Below are 21,746 nucleotides of genomic sequence, written 5' to 3'. Positions count from 1 at the left end.
CCATAGTGCACTAGCTACAGTTAATTTACTACAGTTTTACTAACTAACATCACCTGGGAACTGCTTGGCAACAACCAGCATGGCTCTCCTTCCTCAAACTTCAGCATCTGGTATTAGGCCAACCCTCTCTTCCCTTGCACAGCTGGGGCTGGGACTTGACACCCTCTCCTTGCTTGTATAACTTCACCAATATTAACAATAACAGGAGTGTTTGCATAAACACAGCACCGGTGCTTTTAGCCAGGAAAGGCAACTCTCCCTTTTTTTTTTTTTTTTTCATTAATGCTTGGAGAGCTTACTTAGCAAATTCTACGAGGGGGGAGAAAAAGGTTTTTTCTCTCCAAAAGTCAAAATAATGAGATCTTATCTGCTAATATAAGTGAGGAAGAAACATCCTATGAAATGAAGTGATAAAAGCATATGCCAGGGAAGTAGTGCAGGCTTGCTTCTTAAATGCAGCCGGTGTGTCAGGAAAGCTTCATAACTCTGACCAGGCAGGTGGAGGATATCCATGGGGCTGAAGCTTAGAAAGTGTGAATTTCTATATGAATTTCTCTAAAAGTCAAGGAAGAAAAACTTGGAAAGCTTTGCAGCAGTCAAAGAAACTTGGAGCTTACACCAACCCAATAAAGGGGCTTGCCAACATCACTGCTGTACTCATTTAGAGTTATGAGTAAATGGACTGAGTCATCGCCAGGAACCGAACCACCGCTTTCTCTTGAGGAAGGTAACTTCTGTAGCAGTAAGCTCTTTGAGGAAAGAAAAAACAAAAAAAACCCAAAACAGTGTGGCATTTGAAGCATTAATTCAGCTATGTATGCCAAAATAATTTGATACTGACATTGGTCTCTGAGTAACCTCATGAATTCGAGTTATCCCTCACTTCCTAGTTTGATAAGCTTGAGCCATGTTGGTAGGAATTAATGAAAACTTCTTGGCAATCGTTTGCTAGCTTAAGGAGGGTTGGGGTTCAAGGCTCAAAAAATCAGAAGATAAAAGTCCAATAACAAAATGATTTGTTCTGTAAAGTGTAATGATGATAATAACCATGGCAATGAGCACCGTTCTCGTCGCCTTAAAACAGTCACTATTTGGAGTCTAGACAAAACTGATTAGATATAAAACCATCAAGATCTTCTGATACCTTGGCAAATAGGAAGAGAATTGTTGAGAAGATGAATTATACTGGAGCAGTGCCTAGCCTAAGTTAAAGACCCAATATTTTATAAAGGAAACAGAAAGAGTAATGGAAAAATGAGATTTTGATCACTGCACATGAGGCAGCCCAATCAAACCAAACTCGGCATTAGCTGTAATCTTACCTTCACGGTAGTGAAGTTGCTGCTTTCTTGGACGTGGAGTAAAACGCCATTCTCACTCCTTGTCATGAACTTCACTTCCAAGCGCTCCACGCCTGGGCGGCCCACTCCAGCGCCCCAAGCCCCAAGCCTCATCAGGTAGTCCCGCTTCTTGTTGGGGCTCATGTGGTAGTCGAGCCGCCCCTTGCCTTCCAGCGACAAGGCTGTGTCAGCAGTAATATCTGGGACAAGGACAGGGAAGCATTGAGCACGCAGCTTGTTACAGCTCCAGCCATCATCTGCCTCATTGCGACCGCTTTCCCTTGGAGCAGAGATCAAGTTCAGAGCAGGTCAAGGGTGGGGGAAGCAGGAGTGAGTGGCAATTACAGCCCCTCTATTCTTTGGCTTCCACCAGAATGTGTGTTTGAGAGTGGGAGTGTGCAAGTAATTTACTGCTGCTATCAGTCAATAGTAAATTAAAACTCGCAAGGGAACAAGTGAGGGAGTAGGGAAAAAAATTTGGCTCTCAGAACTGTAATTCCTTCCCAGAGATGTTACTGTTTCCATTACTACAAGCAGGGTTCCATGATATATTGAACTCTAAGCTCTTCGGGGCAGAGATAATGACTTTCTATTTGTTATGGCATTAAAAAGAAGTGAATAAAAGAGGCAGAGCATTGACTACCAAAGGCTGTTAAAATTATGGCTAAATTCTTTTGTAAACCGGCACAATAAAAGCATATAAATCAGCTAAACAATAATGGAACATGTTAAAAAACAAAGCCCAGTCATTATACTACAACTACACAGAAATAAATCACTTTGCTCTCTTGGACAATCCCATATTGATTTACAGGGCTGCTCCTAGGAGAGTTAATCACCCCCAAGCGTAAATGCCTTGTTTTCATTTACATTTACAATATTTTCTTGCATATAATCCACAGTCATTTTGATGAAAAGGAATTTAGTTTGGAGAAGCCATAAGCACATGAACTCAATGTTTATGTGAAGGGGTTTTTGCTTACTCTCTTACCTACCCATAGCAGACAAATCCCTCCTATGGGATACCTTTATTTTAGTTACGGATTATATGTTATTGGGAAGCAGGGCTTTAAATGAGTGCAAGTTACCTGAAATGTGATATACAGACCAGAAAACATTATGTGTTCAAGTTGTTGCCATTTTTAGCTCATGAAAGGACAACAGTCCATTGTGGACTTCTAAACCACTTAAGAGGCAACACGCTGCTTGTTTTCATTATTTTGTAAAATTCACTATCCTGTGGCCCTGAAAAGAAACTTTTAATAGCCTCTGGTTGAGCCACAGTTAGGTGTGTATTAAAGAGAGTGAAACCTCTTCCTCACATTTTTCACAGTGCTTTCCCGTCAGTCCATCCTTGCAGTGACACTGCTGCCATGACCACTGATCAACACAAGTGCCACCATGCTGGCAGGGGCTGGTTGTGCAAGCACCTTCCAGTCTGGGACACCTGAAAGAAATCAGAAAAGTAGATGCTGAAGGAAGTGCACACAAATAAGCAGAGAAAATGTGCTGGGAAGTGTTCTCTGTTTAAATGGTACTCCCTTTCTTTCCCTCAGAGATGTAAAAATGGCTCCTCTCCCCATCTCTGGAAGTGTCCAAGGCAAGGCTGGATGTGGCTCTGAGCAACTTGGACTAGTAGAAAGGTGTCCCTGCCCATGGCATGGGGGTTGGAACTGGATGACCTTTAAGGTCCCTTCCAACCCAAACCATTCTGTAATTCTATGAATCTCTGTAGACAGCTCAAGTTTCTAAGCAGATGGCAATTTTCAGCATCAATTTATAGCAGTCTTACAAAAGAAGAAGGAATTCAGAGGCAGCCAAACTCCTTCTATCTGTTATGCAAGAGAGAAGATATCTTTTTAGGCATTTTTTATGCTGCAGACTGCCAGAGCCTTCATATTACAATGACCAGCGCAAACACATGGGTTGAGAGAATGTGAACAAGGAAATCTGGATGGAAGACTGACCTTACTGCTTACAACTATGACTTCAAATACTGGGGATGAAAAAAACAATAGAATCAGATAGCTCATTATTTCTGAAAGACCAGTCAGAGGATGTGAGGGAAATTCAGTGATACTTGAGAGGCAAAGTGAGAGAACAGACATGGTGGATTAAGAGGAAATAAAAGGGAGTAGAGGGTTAGCAAACAGTATGAGAATTTATAAAGAAATCCAAGAACAGGCACTACTCAATTTCAGCCTGCAAAGCAACTTAAATAATTACTGACAATAGAAATGTAATGATGCTGCTTCTTTTTAAGACTCTGTAATATTTAGTGGACCTTTAATCCAAATTCACTTTCTTCCTACATTTTTCACATTTTACAGTAGGTTCTACAGTCTTTTTTTTAACACGAAATATCTGTTGGTGTCTGAATGGAATAGCATTCATGACAATTTCCGCTATTGCAAATGGGGTCCATTTGATCCCATATATAGCAGACGTACTGATCTAAGATTCCTTGGGCTGCCAAAGCCTGGCTGGGCTCCAGGGGACGTCCATTGACTGCAAACTCCATTATGCAGCCCACAAAATCATGGCTTTCCACCTGTCCTCTCCTCTGAAGGATGGGCTCTACGGACCTGATGCCACCAACAGTAACTCGATTTGGTTGTACATCAAGAGTCCTGGAAAAAGAGAAAAATAACTAATCAGTACCAGACATCAGGATAATGATGACAGCACAGGAACTGCAACCATCAGCTACAGCCTGTGGCTAAAATTCCTCTTCCCAAATTGGTATTTTACATTTAGGAGGGGAGACAGAGAGATCAATAGCACTTGAACTAACAGTTATAGTGGGTATGACTCTAAATTCACACTCAGTTTGCATGTCAAAATTTCTAGTCAAAATTTCTATTCACTTGACTGAGCAGTGTGCTTGAGATCATAACAAAGAAGGTTTTTTACCCAACAATAAATGAGATTGTAGATGATACTTAAGTAGTAGGAAGACAAACTCATTGTTTTACAAAGATATAACACCTCTGCTAGCAGGGAAACCCTTTGTGGCAGGAAACATGATTGTGATTATTGTAAGAAATCAGCCAAAGTGATTTGGATTAGTGTTATCTCCAAAGATGCGATCCAAAGGCTACTGAGTTAATTACAGTAAACACCAGAAATAAAGTTTGTTTTCTTTACCAGACACTGTTTATGAACTCAAAACTGTAACAGAAAACACCTGAAAACAATGTCAAAGTAATTACTGTTCATATTCTTTTTAACGACAGCACTAATCAGGTGATTTTATTTCCTGTGTCATTATGAGCAATGAGAGGTGCAGTTTAAATGAATTCATGACCTCGAATCATTAAGCAATAGACCTTATCCTCATTTATACCACAGTGCAGACTACACATGGCCATGTATTTCCTGCCTGCCACCAGAGCCTGGGGACAGATGGTGCCAAGAACTGGAGATTTCTGAGCAAAGTCCTTGCTGTGGTCCAGTTCCATGCAGAAATGTAGCCTGACCTGGCAAGCAGCAGCACACACAGAAAATTTGATTTGCTTCTGCAAAGATGGAAGAAACTGACACTGGAGCCTTATCATTACTCCAACTGTCCCTGGCTTTACAGGGAGATTTCTTCTTAACTTTACTTTTAATTTTACTCCAAAACAAAAATCCCCAAACTAACCCCACAAAATGAAGAAATATTTACCAGTCAGTTGAAACAGCAACGTTGCTAACAGTGCAGTAGCCTGGCTCCTGGTCCTCAGAGCAGGAATCCACTGTCAGGGATGCTGCCTGCAAATAGTGCACACACAAATATACTGAATATTACAAGGTTTTAGTCCCCAAACACATTAACTATTTATGCTTACGTGTATTATATCAAGGACTTGGCTAGAAAGAAGCACTTGTACATCACAATGTCACTTGGGATTGCAGGGTGCTTCAGAGCCACTGCTCGACTCCATGGACACCACCAAGGTGTGGTTACAAACAGAGAGAGGGCTCATGTCTGCTTCATACAGAGAAGCAATTAAACACCAGTTTTTCACATTTGGGCAGGGATTCTTTCCTATTTGCTTGTTTTACTCCTTGAAACTGAAGTTACTTTGGCTCATACCATATCCTACTCCTAATATGGTTCAGATAATCAGAGCAAAAATCTGCCCCCTTGAATCACAAAGGGTGTTCCTTCAGGGGCTTTACCATGACATTAAACATATTGAACTTGATAAAAAGCATGTTACAAAAGCTGGGAGTACAAACATTGAGATTACTAGTTAAAAATTATGACCCTGGGAGTAGAAACACAGATTACTAGTTAAAAACAATAACCAACCACTTAATAAAACTCAAAAAGTAATGAAATGGATCTGCTTAAGATAACCCCTTGACTAAGAGGTCATGAGGGACTCAACTTTGATAATGGAGAAGCATCTGGACACCTGGAGTGGGACTGAGCTGATGTTTAGAGAAGTACTAGGCATTATCAGTACTTACAGCAGTCCTACTCATGATTATTATTATTATTATTATTATTATTATTATTATTAATATTATTATCCCCAAGCCATCAAGTCCCAGACAATGAGGTTGCCTCAACCTGGTCCGTGGAAGGTGTCCGTGCCCATGACAGGGGGTTGGAACCAGATGATCTTGAAGACTCTTTCCAACTCAAACCACTCTGTGATTCTGAGACTATCCATCCAGCTTATTTACACTAAAGCTACTCGTGGCACTTCTATCTGTAATTATAAAAATCTAACCAAAGCTGCCACTAAAATAATGAAATAAATCCTGCTGATTTAAAAAGGAGTTTTTATTTTATTCCTTATTTAGCAAAGAATTGTCCCCACTGTGATTTATTAATAACAGATGCACTGAAAAAAAAAAGAAACCCCAACCAACCCTGAAGGTTAGTTATTCCTTAAAACAAATTTTCAGAAAAATAAACATAATCTCCACATTGTACATCTCCTCATGTTTCAGCTAGATGTGCGGTACAGTTTTACAGCAAATTTAAATCAAACGCCACCTTTAAAAATGCCTGGGTTTATATTTTGATTTAGATTGCTCTGTGGGAGCTGAGCAAGCAGCACTGGCTAGCAGTACATCATTACTCTGCAGAGATTTTCTTCTACTGCCTGCTAATAAGTTTGGTAACAACAGCCTGTTGAAATCCCCACAGATTGTCCATGCTAGTTCCAAATACATGCCGCAAGCTGACGCACTGTATTGACCAAATAAATTCAGAACTCTTAGCTCTAAATCATGCCCTACAATACAATTAAATTGGTCAATCTGCTATTTTTAATGGAAGCTTATCTTGAATTTCTTTCCATACAAATGAGCAAAGTGCTTCTCCCAAGAAATGTCAGTTTGCAGTTCCAAAGCAGATTATAGCCCTGTGTAAATGAAACAATTCAGAGAAATAATAATAAGCTGGCTGCTCTGTATGCCACCACATGCATACATATTTTTCTTCAGAACATCAACAACAAAAACTGAAATGAGTTTTTTTTCTTAGCTCAATCAGCATAATCTCCCTAACTTACATTGCTATGTGCTCTGCAAGCCAAGCTCCAACCCCAGCTGAAGGGCTGGATATTTGAGAATATATTTTACTTGGACCAGAGTTCATACCATTTATTTTCTAATGTTAGTCAAATGTTCCTGCTTGTTACTTAAGCATTACTCTACAGTTACCTTTCCACATTATGAGCCTTTCTATCCTGTCACTTTGCAATAGCTCAGGACTGACAACTTAATGATTTTACCAGTTTCCGATAAAATCCCACTGTGCTGTAGGAAATGACAGATTTGGAATCCTGAAGGGGGCCTATTTTATAAAGTTTTGGACACCTGGGAGACATTTTTCCTGCAGCAGAAATATCTAAGAAAAAGGCAATTCTCTTCCCATACTGTTTGTAAACAGCTGACATTACTGAATAGGTTTACACATTAAAAACAAACAATCAAAAATCACACAAAGGAATAGGTTGCCTTAAATGTTTGCTTTTACCCTGAAGCATTCATAGCTGAAATTTCTATAAATAGCCCTTTATATGTTCTCCTCTTCTCTGGCACAGTAACAAGTAAAACATTTTCTTTCTCGTTTTTTTCCTTCAGTGTACTTCATTTATTTGTTGCAATTTTTACTCTGTGCCCCTATACTTAGCCATTTACATCTTATTTATAGAAGTAGCATCCTACTTTAGTTACTAAAATGGGAACCTGGTGCAAGTCAAGATTAAAGTGTACCTTTGGGCTTTACCATTAGGAAGCTGTGATGTAAATTATTAAATTTGCAAGATGCAAATTGATATCTGATATCAAAGCACCTTAAACCGAAGTCATTGCTCAACATCACAATATCGTTCATCTTATTTGGATATGTAAGTCCTAAAAACACATACAAATTGGATTTGCAAATCCAGCTGAAGACTGGGTTTCACAGAAACACAGAATCCTTAATGTTGGAAAAGATCTGCAAGAGTCCAACCACTAAGCCAGAACTGTCAAGGCCACCACTAAACCATGTCTCCAGGTGCCACATCTACACATGTTTTTAATACCTCCAGGGATGGTGACTCAACCCTGGGCAGCCTGTTCCAGGCATTGACAATCCTTTTGGGTAGGAGCTCTCTGCTAATATTCAATCTAAACCTCCCCTTCTGCAGCTTGAGGCCATTTCCTCTTGTCCTGTTGCTTGTAACTTGGGAGAAGAGAGCAGCACCCAGAACAAATGGAGACATCAGACCTTGCACTATGAACTGAAATGGAGTTTCAGGCTCAGGACTCTGCAAGGACTAGAAGGGAGCCACAATGGGTAGAAGAGTTTATTGCTTTTATTCCCTTCATCACTTCTAGCTTGAAATATACAAAACAAAATGGGTAACCTCACCATATATTATTGTTCTATGACTTTAATTTCAAACATGGGAGAATATGGAATTCCATGTATGCTGGCCATTTCTGCCTGAGAAGGGAACTGTTGGGCAATAGTTAGTGATTATGGATGGCAAATAGATATGGTTTCTTTTCTAACTCAAACACTGTGGAGTCAAAAAACTTGGCTTGGATTCAAAGAGCCCTTGTTTTATGTTCTGTTTTGGAAATACTACTAAAAATTGAGAGAAGAGGAATAGAAAACATTTACTGGAGAAAAAAAAAAAAAATGAAGGCAGGAGAGGGGTCAGGGTACCAGGCATATGGCAATAAGTTGTCTCAGTTTTTGGCAGAGTGCCTCACCTCAGATGCATTTTGCGGGACAAAGAGAGAAGTAACTTCCCTCCTTCCCCTCAAAAAATTCTCTTAACATAGCACCTTTTAACTCTTTACATGTATGCTACAGAGGAAAAACAGGCTCCCAGTCTGATGAGATTAGCAAAATCTCTGAATCAGCTCAAGGAGGTCACAGATGCCTAGAATTTTAAGTTTGTCCAGTTCTATTTTCCAAATGTTAAGAAAAATTATTTTGAGGCTTTTTGCAATTACTGTGGTTAATTAGCATTCCCTGATAATCATCCCTGTAATCTACCCAAGTTAATTAGCCTTGTGCGTATTCATCTATGTCATTAATTATTCCTGGCTCTCATTTTTCACATTGAGAGTATGGGGGCACTTTGCACATGTTTTTTTTCATTATACTTTATCATCATCATACTAAACAAACCACCACAGGGCTTTGAGTCACTTGGAATAAGGCAGAAACGAAGGTTTTTCCCAAAGTTGGAGTTTCTGCTAGCAAATGCAATGTCACTAATTTTACGTTCCTCAAGTGATTTGGCTGAACTTGCCCTAAAATTCTCATTTTAGCATTTCTTACCATTCCAGCCCGGCGGGCAATGACGGTGTGGAACTGTCCGTCAGACACCTTCTTAGCTGTGGTGAGCTTGTACGTGCCACTGCCCAGGTTGTAGGAGAGCCTCAGCCTCCCATCTGCTATTTCCAGGGCCAGGAATTCCGCCCGCTCTCCGGTTTGGTTGTCGTAGTTATACAGCAGCAAGGCATTACTCTTTATGGTGGCAAACTTTATGTAGATGTAATTATTGTTGGGATCCATACTGGGGAACTCCATATAGGACAGCTCTTCAAAACCGTAACTGTTGAGCTCACAGTGATTCCCAAAAACACCTGAAAAATGAAAAGTGAAGTCTGAAATTGAGGAGTTTTTTCCTCACCATGCACTCTCCCAGGAGTGGAGTATGGATGTGCTCTCTACATGGCTGTGGAACCTCTAATGTACAATTGAAATCACACAACCAACAGAAGACTGCTATTACCCACAGCTGGGTGCTGAGGTACATTATATTTAAAATTAAAAATCGAGTTACAGAGGACAGATACATCTATTGAAAAGCATGTCATCAAGCTCTGTGGCTTCTTTGGAAAAAACCAAACCAAGCTAGTTTGACAGCTCTGACAAGACCTGGTTGTTAATTATCATCAGGATATGATTAATCCATTAATCCAGCTATGGAAATAAATGTGCAAGATGAGTTTATTTTTCCCTCTGCAGCTGTTATCTGAACTGTTTCTCACTGGATGGTTCATTTTTTCTACTTATGGAGTAAGCATACATGTGATTAAAATATTATGTCTTCTCACGTTTTTACTCATATGAATATTTTGGTGCATTCTACACAATTCTTTTCAGATCTCTGTCACATAATTTCCCCTGATTTTTCATTTACTGCAGCAACAATGGGAAAAATCTCCTGATTAAATTTATGAATAATAATTACATTTACAGTGGAAATTAATAAACCCAGAGGAAATGTACAATAAATGAAATAAAAGGGAAGAGAGAAATTATTCCACGTTAATAGAAGAACTTACTCAGCATTACTGCATATTGAGAACTATATTTCTGTGAGAGAGGTTTCAGCAACCTTAAAACACTGTAGATGTTTTCTGTACATTTCTGGGCTTTTTATTAATCTGTTACATTTACTTTCATACTTTTCCATATGAACAATAGCAATTCTGGATTAATTTGCACTCAGAATCAATCTTGCTGCAAATGTGTCATGATGCCTTAAAATATCCATGTTGTTCTGTGTTTTTATTGGGCTTGTTCCACAAACCAAATCTGGAATAATTAAATTCTAAAAATTATGAAACTATTTTGGCACTACTACATGCTTCTCTGATGCAAAATACTGATGATATAGTGGTCTTACTCTTCAGCCCCATTAAAAGTGCCTGTTATTCATCAGGAGAGCTTTGCTATCATCGTATTTCCTCCTTCAGACTGAATTTTGGATATTCTCAGTGGGGAAGGTACTTCAGCCCTGAGCCAGCAGTGGTTGAGATAAGTTTCTTCTTTAGGAAATCAATGGTCCTGATTTAAGTATTTCAAGCATCCATTCTTACTTTTGGACAGTTATCTGTATCTATCTAATCAGAAATATTCTTCCTAATTTTTACGAACTGAGTTGTTTGGCCAGGTCTTATGTTTTTGTGTGAGAAAGGATCTGCTACTAGGAATGACAAATATGTATTTGTAGTGACCACATCACTTTCTAATTTTCTTTTAAGAAAAATAAGTTAATTGAACCTCTAAATACATGGAGTTTTTCGGAACCTCGAATATTTTCAAACCAGAAATCATTTATGCAGGTAAAAATAAATAAAAATATGAATAGAGGAAGGGGAGATGAAGAGGGGAGGAGGAGAATGGTACTCACCAAAGGGACAGTGGCAGAAATATCCCTCCAGCCCACTTTGGCAGGACCCACCATTGAAACAGGGGTTGCACTCACAGTAGTTGACAGTGGAGTCACACATTTTCCCTGTGAGGAGGGAACAAAAGCAATTTCCAGTTCAGATTATTCAGGGAAACAGGAAAGGCAGGCTGGTGTTGCAGGTAATGAGGTTATGAACCAATGCTGAACTCACGGCCACGGGAGAGAGTGGCAGGGACCGACTCTGGGATGGAGAGAGGAATCACAGACAGGATGATGGGCTGCTCCCAGCCCTGTCATAGGCATAATGTGTGGCCCAGAGAAACTAACTTTACTTTTCAAGTAAAGTGTCTCATTGTGATTATAGATACTGGTGGACTGCTGCTTTAATTGAATTGAATTATATTATTTATTTTATTTTATTAACTGGTGTTCATAAAAGAGAGATCATGCAATTAAAGGTAGCGCTGAACTTAAGAACTGTAAAAATGCATCTTTTTTTCTCCCTGTTGAGTGCAATATACTCGTGACTGCAAAGGAGATACAGACAGCCCTCACCGGACTCTGCACAAGCAGGTCATGTTGAACAGAGGCTTCTATTGTACATTATAAGATTTTTCTTACTTTTTGCTCATCAATTACAACTTCCTTCCTGACTTGGAGAGACCACAGTCCTCTGGACCTAAAAGAAGCTATCCTGGATACAGTCCTTTCCTAAGCAGACACTGTCACATGTGGTAAATATTATTCCCCAGAGAATAAACTGAAATCACATAATTCATTTCAGCAAGGAAGGGAACCATGAGAAAAAGTGAAGATTTTAGCAGACACCAAATACGGACAATGAGTATTCCTTTACTAAACCAAAACTTTCTTTGTATGAAAACATTAATTACAAAAATATTGGTCTTCCTTTCTAAGGTTTTTCACTGCTTGGCTTTGATGAGTTTAGCAACACCTGTACTACATCCCACTCTTGGAACCTGCCTTCCTGTTGCCAGCAGCGCCAGCCTTCACTGCCTGTGTTCAGTGAAAACTTCTACGTATTGTTATGTTTGTCCTCCCTGTTTCATTGCAAAATTCACAAAACCAGCCACGATCTTCCAGATTTCTCCTGAACTTCATCTCAGCCAGGCTATGTGCACAAAGCAAGGTTAAGATTGTTTTAATGCTTCTTTTTGCACTGGTAATAAATTATTTTATTTCTTACAACATATGCATACGTTTAAGTTAAAAGTACAACATGAGCTTGCACAGAGGGTGTCCGTTCTTGTATGTCACATATATCTTGTAATTTTACGTCTCCCATGACAGGAATGTACAATAGACAGCCCTCAGAGGTTGCTGGTGCTTAAAACCATAGAAAACCAGGACTGTGCTTTAAGAACTCTTGTACCTTTTTCAGAGTTTAACAACTTGAGTCACCTAATGAAGAAAACCTCTGGTTTTTTACCCCCCTCTTCTACTTTTCTGTTTAACCTACAGTTTGCAAGCATCTCTTCCATGTGAGCAGCAGCTCTCCATGTGTGACTGCAAGCAGGATGGAAATGGAGGACTGGAGGATTCCTGTGGTTAATACGTCACTTGTAGATGCACCATAAATCCAGGAAACTTCCAGCGTCTGAATCTAATTATGCTTTGGGGGTATTTATTTATGTTTTATTCTCTAATGGGCATGACTGAAGGATGAGCTAACTTTTTATGTGAGATTTTGCTGTTTCCTTTGTTTTCAATTTATGGTCTGTAGTAGAGATCTTTGACTTATGAAGGAGAGCACATAGCAAGAGTGAGACAGACATGCTTAAAATAGCTCAGTGATGTTGCTTATTTTTCACAAAAATCAAGTGTAGCTAAAAAGGCTTACTCGTATTTTTGCAGTTCAATCGAACTAAATACTCTTCCTTTTCTCAGCGAAACATTAAAGCTGGCACATTTGCTGAGTCAGCAAGAGAATATGGATATTTATTTCAGCTGCACTTACTTTAACCAATGAATAACAGCATCTTCTTTATGCTAAACTATTGTTTGAAGAGTTCTTGAAACCAACAGAAGTGTGTTTAGAATAACAGAATTATGGAATCATAGAATGGTTTGGGTTGGAAAGGGTCTTAAAACCCATCTTGTTCCAACCCCCTACCAAGGGCATGGACATCCTCCATAAGACCAAGTTCCTCAAAATCCCATCCAAACTGGCCTAGACAAAAATTGAAGTTAGCTGAGTTTATAGATCAATTCTCGGCTGAAATTGTGAAAGATGCAAGGTATTCATTTCTGCATCAGAAAGATCTTTTTCTGAAGACTAAGAAAGTTAGGAGAATGCTGGATAATTGGTAACAGACAGCATTCAACATTTATCATTCATCACCTCCAGCTGATGCTATCACAGGCAGGGTCTTATGCAAAAAATCTGAGTTCCCCAGACTTTTTTTTTTAATTGAAAAAATGTAACAGGAACAGATACCAACTGAATGCTCTTGAGTCAAGATTTCAGCTGATTCTGGAATTTCAGTTTTCGTGGTTCTTTGTGTCCATCTTTTAAAGTGGTTGTTCTAATATTCTAATCTTGCATTTGAAACAACTTCACAAACCTACATTCCTTCATCTTAATGAATCCTGGAAAACAGGAAATGAAGGGTTCAAAGGAAGGGCAGACAACTACTGAAAATCACCAAGCATATTCCCTCCAGAAAGTGATTATTTTAAAAACATAACCTGTTCATCATTAAGAGATATAATTATAACAGATTGTTCAAACCCTAATGATGTTGCTCTGAGGTAATCAGTCTTTATAATCCTATCCAGTGAAAAGAATGCCATTACCTTTTGCAGTATAATAAAGAGAAATGCAGCTGACAAAACATAATAAATCACGGAAAAGTAAGACTCTAAGTTTTCAGGTACACCATTATAAAGGTCTACAGCTCATGGACTCTAATTTACAGTGAACAGAGAGTCTGTCCCAGAAAATACTAATTTCTACTTGCATGCACTACTATGTAAACATTATTCTGTTTTACCAAGCACGCAGATTCAATTATGAGACTGTATTTTCATTCCAAAAGAAGCAGCAAAGCTATGTATATGGTGAACTGAATTAGAAATCCACTATTTTGGATGTCTCTTTTTTGTTGTTGTTGAGGCACTCAAGGCTTATATTCATGAAGAAACAGTTTGAGGTTTTATTTTTACATCCACTGTGGCTATCTTTAATCACATACGAATGCAAATTAAGAGCCCAAGCAGCTGGGCAGCTCTCTTTCTGCTGGTAGTATAACAATGACATAATAGCCTCTATGTCAAGCATTCTCAAACAATCAGTATACTGACATTTGTTTGCAGAACCTATTGAATATTTAATTTGCAGAATTTCAAGTATGCTTTTGCAGACATAAAATGTCTAAATATACTGTATGTTAATTGTGATATTATCTAATATGCTCTGTCGATATTAAACTCCAAAGATATTTTGTCTTTTAATTACACTGGTGCCATTTGTTTTCTGTCTTGATCAATTAATCTCAGGACACTTTAATAACTCTTGATTCTGCAATGGCCAACTGATTAAACAACATCTGACTCCCAAATAGAAATGTCTGCCTCAGTGGACGTCTATTTTAAGGTTATTTGTGTTGACAAGGAGTTTAAGAAAAGCTCCTCTCTGATGCCACATTTAATTCATGGCATGAAAGAAATTCAACACTTCAAACTCTAACAGTCTCTCATAACATTCTCTTAGTAAAAATATTCATCTTTAGTTTGACTTGTCACAATGCAGAGCTTCATTTTTAGCTGACATAAGGGTTGAGCATTAAGGTACAAGCTTTAACACCAGAAGAAATCAGCTGGATGCTTCACAAATGTTTGAAATTACAGTCTAGAGGCATACACTGTAGTTTGCTGCTGGAGCTAATGAAGTGTTTTGCTTCACTGCAACAGCAAACACACGCCCATGTACCCTCTGGTGCTAATGACCTCAAGAGTTACAGGGCATAGGTGACCTAGAATTATTTCGCTGTGCTCCCGGCAAAATAATTTGATGTGCTATTACAACATGAAATAAAATCCAAGATTGGTAACTTAATTACAACTGCTTGTCAATTAACAACAATTGCTCCTAACCTGAGGCTCATGACCATATTTGTGAGGTTCGTGCAGAAGATCTCATCAGCACCCTTGATATTGTACTGAATACGTATCCACTGCTGCAGCTGTGATTTAAATTAAGTAGTTAAAGCTTTACTTTGAAACTAATTAACTTTCTCCTCCATTCTCTCCTGCACAGATTCGCTTTAAGTAAAAAATCCCAAAGGAACAGTGGATCCCCCAATCCCTGCATGGGTAGCAGGTGAGTTGTGGTGGTGGCAAGTCTTACACCAGAATGGCTGTGCTGAGCTGGGCAGCCCTGGGGCTTCTGCAATACAGAAATACTCCTTAGAAAAGGCACTGATAGCTTAACCTAATCTTCTCAGGTTAGATTTTTTTTTTCCTGATTTCTGTTAAAAGTGGCTATAAGCCCTGGTTAAAGTTGTTCAGACCTTCCTTAAATATCATACTCATGGCAGAAGCAAAGACCAGCCTGCTTTTCTAGGGTTACAATGCTGCTGTGTTTGAATGTGTAATAAACATCAGAGAAAAAATACTCAGAAGGGGTAGAAATGCTGCAGACATTTCTGCACTTAATGAAAAAAATAAATGACAAAGGGACAAAATACAGAAAAGAGGTTGACCATTTTGCCTGAATTCTGTTTTTTCCCATATACTTCATCTGTTTTCTGTCCTGCAAGTAATTTGAGGCAGAGGCTGATTTTCTTGCTTGGCACACTTCTAGCAGACTTGAAATGCTCCCACAATATGCATAACAATAACATGTACAGAAAAATCATACTTAAGCATTAGAAATGGTTTCCACATATTTAAAAAAATTAAATAGCTCTCGCAAAAATCTTTCTGTTCTAATGCAAATCAGGTTAAGTGAGATTTGCCTTGGGAGATAGCTAAAATAAAATATTATTGGTGGTCTTCTGAATTTTCACACTATTAATAGCTCATTTTGCATGACCTCTTCATCGAGTGGGGATGCTTGAATTCTGGCAATCTTGGTCTAAGAAGGCACATCTCCACACTCTCGCCATCTTTTCTGGACTGTGAGGTACGGAGGAGTAAAAGCTTACCTGTGTACCCTGTTTTACAAATGCAGTTGAAGCTCCCTGGGAAGTTCTGGCAGGCAGCACCGTTTTTGCAGGGGTTGGAAAGGCACTCGTTGACGTCCCTCTCGCAAGCCATGCCGGTGAAACCCTCCGGGCAGCTGCAGGAGAAGCCCCCCACAAGGTTGTGGCAAGTGCCCTCATTGTGGCAGGGCGATGGGAGGCACTCGTCGATGTCAGTCTCACACAGGCTCCCGTCGTAGCCTGGCAGGCACCTGCACACGAAGGGTCGCAGGGGCTCGTTGGCCACGATGATGACGGGGATGCTCTCGTGGGTCCGCAGGGCTGGGCTCACCGCCAGCCTCCTCAGGCAGCTCCCTCCATTCTGGCAGGGGCTCTGCAGGCACCAGTCATGGTCCACAGCCTCGACCCGCACCCCGCCCTGGCGGAAGATGATGTCCTTGATGCTCTCAAAGAAGGTGGCCACGCCGCTGGGGTTCACGTACTGGTTGTTGCCGCGTTTGATGGCCGCCATCAGGAAGGTGTGGTTGCTGTCCTCATACAGCCCGTAGAGCTGGATGGCTGTGCCCAGCCCCATCAGCTGGGAACTGGCAATGCGCAGGAAGTGCAGGTAGTGGTTGGTCAGGAAGTCCCGCACGCTGTGGGCGCTCAGGCGAAGGAGGACACTGTTGTCAATGGTGGTGTTACTGAAGCCCGCAAAGAAAATCCGGACGCTGCTGGTGACAGATCCATGCAGCCCATCATTGCTGAGGACGGCCAGGTCAAACGTGCCATCCGTGGACCTTGCCTGTGAGTGCAGCTCACAGGTGCCTCCGGGAATGCTGAAAAGGCTGGTGATTCCTGAGGTAAGGGAGCATTGGAAGCTGTCTAGCACGTCTGGATCCTGTGGCTTTACGTTGCCCAAAATTCCACCTGGGAAGAGGTTGCCATAATAATGAACAAAGATTTCTACTGTTCTGGGCTGAGACGGGTTGTCGTTTTGGTCTATTACCTTGATCTGCACAGTTCCTGTGGAAGACATCTGAGGAATGCCAGAGTCTCTCGTGATCACCGAGAGGTAGAAATCGCTGATTTGCTCCCTGTCAATCTCCCTTGTCGTTGTTAGGACTCCAGCGGTGCTGAGGCTGAAGTAGCTGGTGGCAGGGCCAGTGCTGAGCAAGTAATATGTAAAAGGACCTTGGTTGGGAGGGAGATCAGGATCTGACGACTGAAGTGTCATCACCAGAGTTCCGGCGCGGTTATTCTCCAGGACTTCGCCTTGGCTGGTAGACAAGGTAGGGCCATTGTCATTGATATCTTCCAAAGTTACTAATAGAGAGGCACTTCCTGTCGCAGACGGTGTTCCCGAATCAATGGCCAGCACAGACAGGTTGTAGACAGGCAGCGTTTCTCGATCCAGCTCTGCAGTGACTGTCACCTGTCCTGTCTGTGGGTTGATGGAAAAGGCACTGTTCTCATTTCCAGACCCGATGAAATAGGAAAACCTGCTCCAGCTGGGGACAGAATCTGAATCAAAGGCACTGACAAATGTGACATGGGTGCCTGGAGGAACACCCTCACTGATCTGTATATTGTAGGTCCCCAAGGTAAAAACAGGGGGATCGTTGGCATCCAGGATTGTGATATTAACAGTTACTTCATCTATATCTGCACCACGAATGCTCCCCAAATTTTTTGCAAGGACTTTCAAAGAGATTCGTTCTTCTTTTTCTCTGTCAAGAGCTCCTGAAACGTAGATCTGGCCACTTTTCTCATCTATCTGGAAGCCCTTCTTTCTGCTGTTGCCAAAGATGAGGTAGTGGACTTCTCCATCAATTCCCATATCACGATCACTTGCAAAAACTTCACCTACAACAGTACCTTTGGAGGCTGCCTCTGAAACCTCAAAATAATAAAGCTTGGACACAAAACGGGGCACATATTCATTTGTCCCTTCTAACTGGACATTGACAGTAGCAAAGCTGCACCTCTCTTCATCTGGAACATTAAAAGCCTTGACCGTTAAATGATAACTCTGCTTTGTTTCATAATCTAAAAATCCCTGGGTGGTGACGGTTCCCGTGTTGGGGTCAATGACAAAGAGGTCACTGTCGGAGGACTGGATGGCATACGCAATCACAGCGTTAGATCCAGAGTCTGCATCAGTGGCATTTAAACAAATCACAGTTGTCCCACTGGGGGCATTTTCTAACACAGTGGGAAAGTACTCCTCGGGGCTGAATGCTGGGGAGTTATCATTGACATCAATGACATTAACAGTGACACCACAGTAGCCTGTTCGGGACACCCACCCTCCATCCACGGCAGCAACAACCAGCTCGTGCTTTTGGTGTAACTCAAAATCAAGTGGTTTGGCTAGTGTCAGTGTACCAGTGGTTGTATTAATAGCAAAGATTCCAGCTTCATTTCCAGAGGAAATATTGTATCTGATTAATCCGTTCATAGCAGCATCTCTGTCTCGTGCTGAAACCGTCCTGACCACTGTTCCAACAGAGTAGCTCTCCAGGATGGTAACACTCATATGGCTCTGGGAAAACTCAGGTGTATGGTAATTTTCTTCTGTCACTACTATCTCCACAGCTACCTCGGATGAGAGTGGGGGATTACCCTTGTCCTTGGCTTTCACTTTAAACAGGAAGTTTTTGTTCAAATCAGCCATTAGTGAAGATGACACAGAAATCCAGCCTGTACTCCTGTCCAGTCTGAATTTATTAGTTTTGCTCTCATCAGAGATGAAGTACTCCACTTCAGAATTCAAGCCAAAGTCCTTGTCATCCACCGCAGTAACTTTAATTAAATTTGTGCCAACCCTCACGTTCTTAGTAACAGGAGTGAAATATTTAGGAGCGAAGAAGACCGGTGCGTTGTCATTGCTGTCTACTATGTTTATGGTGACAGTTGTCTCACTCACTAATGGGGGACTGCCCCGGTCTGATGATGTCACGATGAAGCTATGCCTATTGATGTTGACATTGCTGGAACCACTCGAGTTTTGGTACCTTAAGTACTGCTTGTTGAAAATCTCTCCTGTGGTTGCGTTAATGCGGAAGTACTCAGATTGGGATTTGATGAAGTAGAAGACTTGACCATTGGACCCTTCATCTGGATCAGTGGCTGAAACCTGGGTGACCTTTAGCCCAATCCCAGGAAGCTCAGGACACTCCAGGTAATAGGATGGCTTTGTAAATCGTGGGGCATTGTCATTGACATCTGTGACAAATATGGTGACATCTGTGCTCACCGTCCACCCCGAGTCATGTGCAGAGACCCTGATTCTGTAGCGGTCAGTGTCCTCTCTGTTCAGTGGTCTGCTGATGGTGATGTCCCCGGTGCTGGGATTTATGGTAAATGGGAGACTCGTATCCCTTATGGAGTACCTGCTCACTGCATTCACCCCAATGTCCTCATCTGATGTTGTGACTCGCGTTACTGTATAACCCAGAGGGGCATTTTCAGGCACAGAAGCACTGAATATCTGTGAAAACCTCGGAGCATTGTCATTTTCATCTAAAATATTAATGATAACTTTGACAGTCGTGCTCTGGAGTGGAGTGCCTTTATCTGAAGCTTTTATGGTTAGCGTGTACTGAGACAGTTTCTCCCTGTCCAGAGGCCGGACGCTTCTGATCTCACCAGTGGCTCGATTGATACTGAAACTATTTTCAGTATTGCCCTCAATTATGTCATAATTTATCTGTCCATTTAGACCACTGTCTCTGTCGACAGCAGCCACTATCAGTATCTTCCGTGGGGACAGGTTCTCTGCTATTTCTGCAATGAAGGGATCTTGCTCAAACTCCGGCACATTATCATTGACATCAATCACCGATACTTCCAATTTCTTGTATGAGGAAAAGGGAGGAAAGCCCGTGTCTCTGGCCTCAATCCATACCACATATTTCTGTACGGCTTCGAAATCTAATGCCCGCCCGACAGAAAGCTGTCCTGTCACCTGGTCCACCAGGAAGGTGCTGCCCAGGTTACCGCTGGCGATGTAATAGGACAAGGAGCCTCCTCTGGCTGAAGATCCAGAGACAGTGGTGACAAGTGTCCCGACTGCCTGGTTTTCAGGGAAGGTGAAGGTCTCCTGCTCTGCCCGAACATGAGGAAAATCGGCTTTGTCCACAAACCTCACGGTGACAGTGGTAGAGTCTGTCTTGGGGTACCGGCCGCCATCCCTCACGTGAACAGAAATGGTGACTTCGGACTCTCCAGCCAGTGGTTTTGCAGCCAGGATTGCCCCCCTTGCTGGATCAATGTGGAATTTCTCGGAGTTCTTCCCCATGAGGGAATAATGGAGCTCGGCATTGGAGCCGGCATCTGCGTCGGTGACAGTTACAGCAAACATGAATGAGCCTGAAATGGAGAACAAAGCTACATCAGTCCTTTAATGAATGCACTGACTGTGAGAACATGATGCCAGCCTTTCACTGGGAAGCACATCCTAGAGCAGCATGTTCTTCCTCACGTTGTCCTGAAAATGAACTGCCTTTTTCACAAAAAAAGTGAGTTCAGCAAGGAGCAGGTGAGTCTGTAAGTCCACAAGACATGCACACAGCCAAAAAATGGTGAGTTGAAAAACAGGACACTGCATTCAGATAGATGGAGGTACAGATCTCAGTAACTAGGAAACAGACCTACAGCCTTTGGATGCCTAGCATCCTTCCTCTAGAACATTCACACCATAAAAACCATAAACCCAGTAAGACTGAATGTTTTTTTTGATTTTTAAAATTACTCTTAGTCTATTTAGCTACGAAAAACTTCACCCTGGAACTCAAGGACTGTTAAGGTTACATAAGTGCGTAGGCAGCATCCACAGACATTCACCCTACACCACCATCCCTTGAAATCCCATCTCTCCCTATTCCCCAGGTGCTACTCCTTTCTCCCCACTAGCCCCTAATTTCTAATTTTCTAAGAGTGTTCCAAGGATAGTAACTAAGAGGGCTGCCTTTTTAAAAGCACACTGGTAAAATAGAAATACAGAATTATTGCACGCTAGTACAAGAACATGATTATACTCAGACTTTTCAGGTCGTCTGAATTTATGCTTCACAATAAGCTTGACTGTATGGGCACCATTTGCATTATCCTCTACATTTGCCCACCTGCAAGGAGAACCCAGGGTGTTCTTCCTCGCCAAACTTTATAGATCTAATGCACGGCATGTCTTTCAAATTCGACACCGTCCAACCAATTTGCAGAACACTATTCAAGTTTTACTGTTACTAAAATTTAGGAAATACCCAGTTTTGTATAAAAATGATGCTGTTTACAACCTCTTAAGGGAAAATCATTTACAGGCAGGAATGACTTTAACAGCATCCCTTAAAACTATACTTCATGTCACTATTTGTCACGTGCAGTGATTTGTACTCCAGGGGCAGGAATATTTAGACAAGAACAGTATTCAAACCCCTGTGAGAAATGGGACAGGAAGAAATGAAGATTTTGTGCTTCAGTTATTCAAATTATAATATTAATATTATTACTAGTTCACCTCTTTAAACTTGATTAAAAAAATATCAAAAAGAAAAGAAAGTTGTAAATAAGAAAAGTGGATACATCCCTAGGTTTTTGCTAAGTTAAAA

The 21,746-nt window shown here is 41.1% G+C and overlaps 1 protein-coding gene across 1 annotated transcript in view; it reads right to left on the bottom strand.

Moving 5' to 3' along the window:
- Positions 1-21,746, bottom strand: part of FAT4 (FAT atypical cadherin 4) — a 123,532-nt gene that overhangs the window by 9,037 nt on the left and 92,749 nt on the right. The window contains exons 9-15 of the mRNA XM_040064009.2: positions 16,159-20,508; positions 10,991-11,095; positions 9,127-9,434; positions 5,008-5,093; positions 3,791-3,970; positions 2,663-2,787; positions 1,323-1,540 (exon numbers count right to left, since the gene is read on the bottom strand). Of these exons, the coding sequence (XP_039919943.1) occupies positions 1,323-1,540; positions 2,663-2,787; positions 3,791-3,970; positions 5,008-5,093; positions 9,127-9,434; positions 10,991-11,095; positions 16,159-20,508 (5,372 nt within the window). The remainder of the gene's footprint in view (positions 1-1,322; positions 1,541-2,662; positions 2,788-3,790; positions 3,971-5,007; positions 5,094-9,126; positions 9,435-10,990; positions 11,096-16,158; positions 20,509-21,746) is intronic.

The sequence above is a fragment of the Hirundo rustica genome, chromosome 5, assembly GCF_015227805.2.
Source record: "Hirundo rustica isolate bHirRus1 chromosome 5, bHirRus1.pri.v3, whole genome shotgun sequence".
NCBI classification, from domain to species: Eukaryota; Metazoa; Chordata; class Aves; order Passeriformes; family Hirundinidae; genus Hirundo; species Hirundo rustica.
The sequence above is the reverse complement of the archived record's forward strand: the minus strand, read 5'-3'. Positions and strand labels throughout refer to the sequence as shown.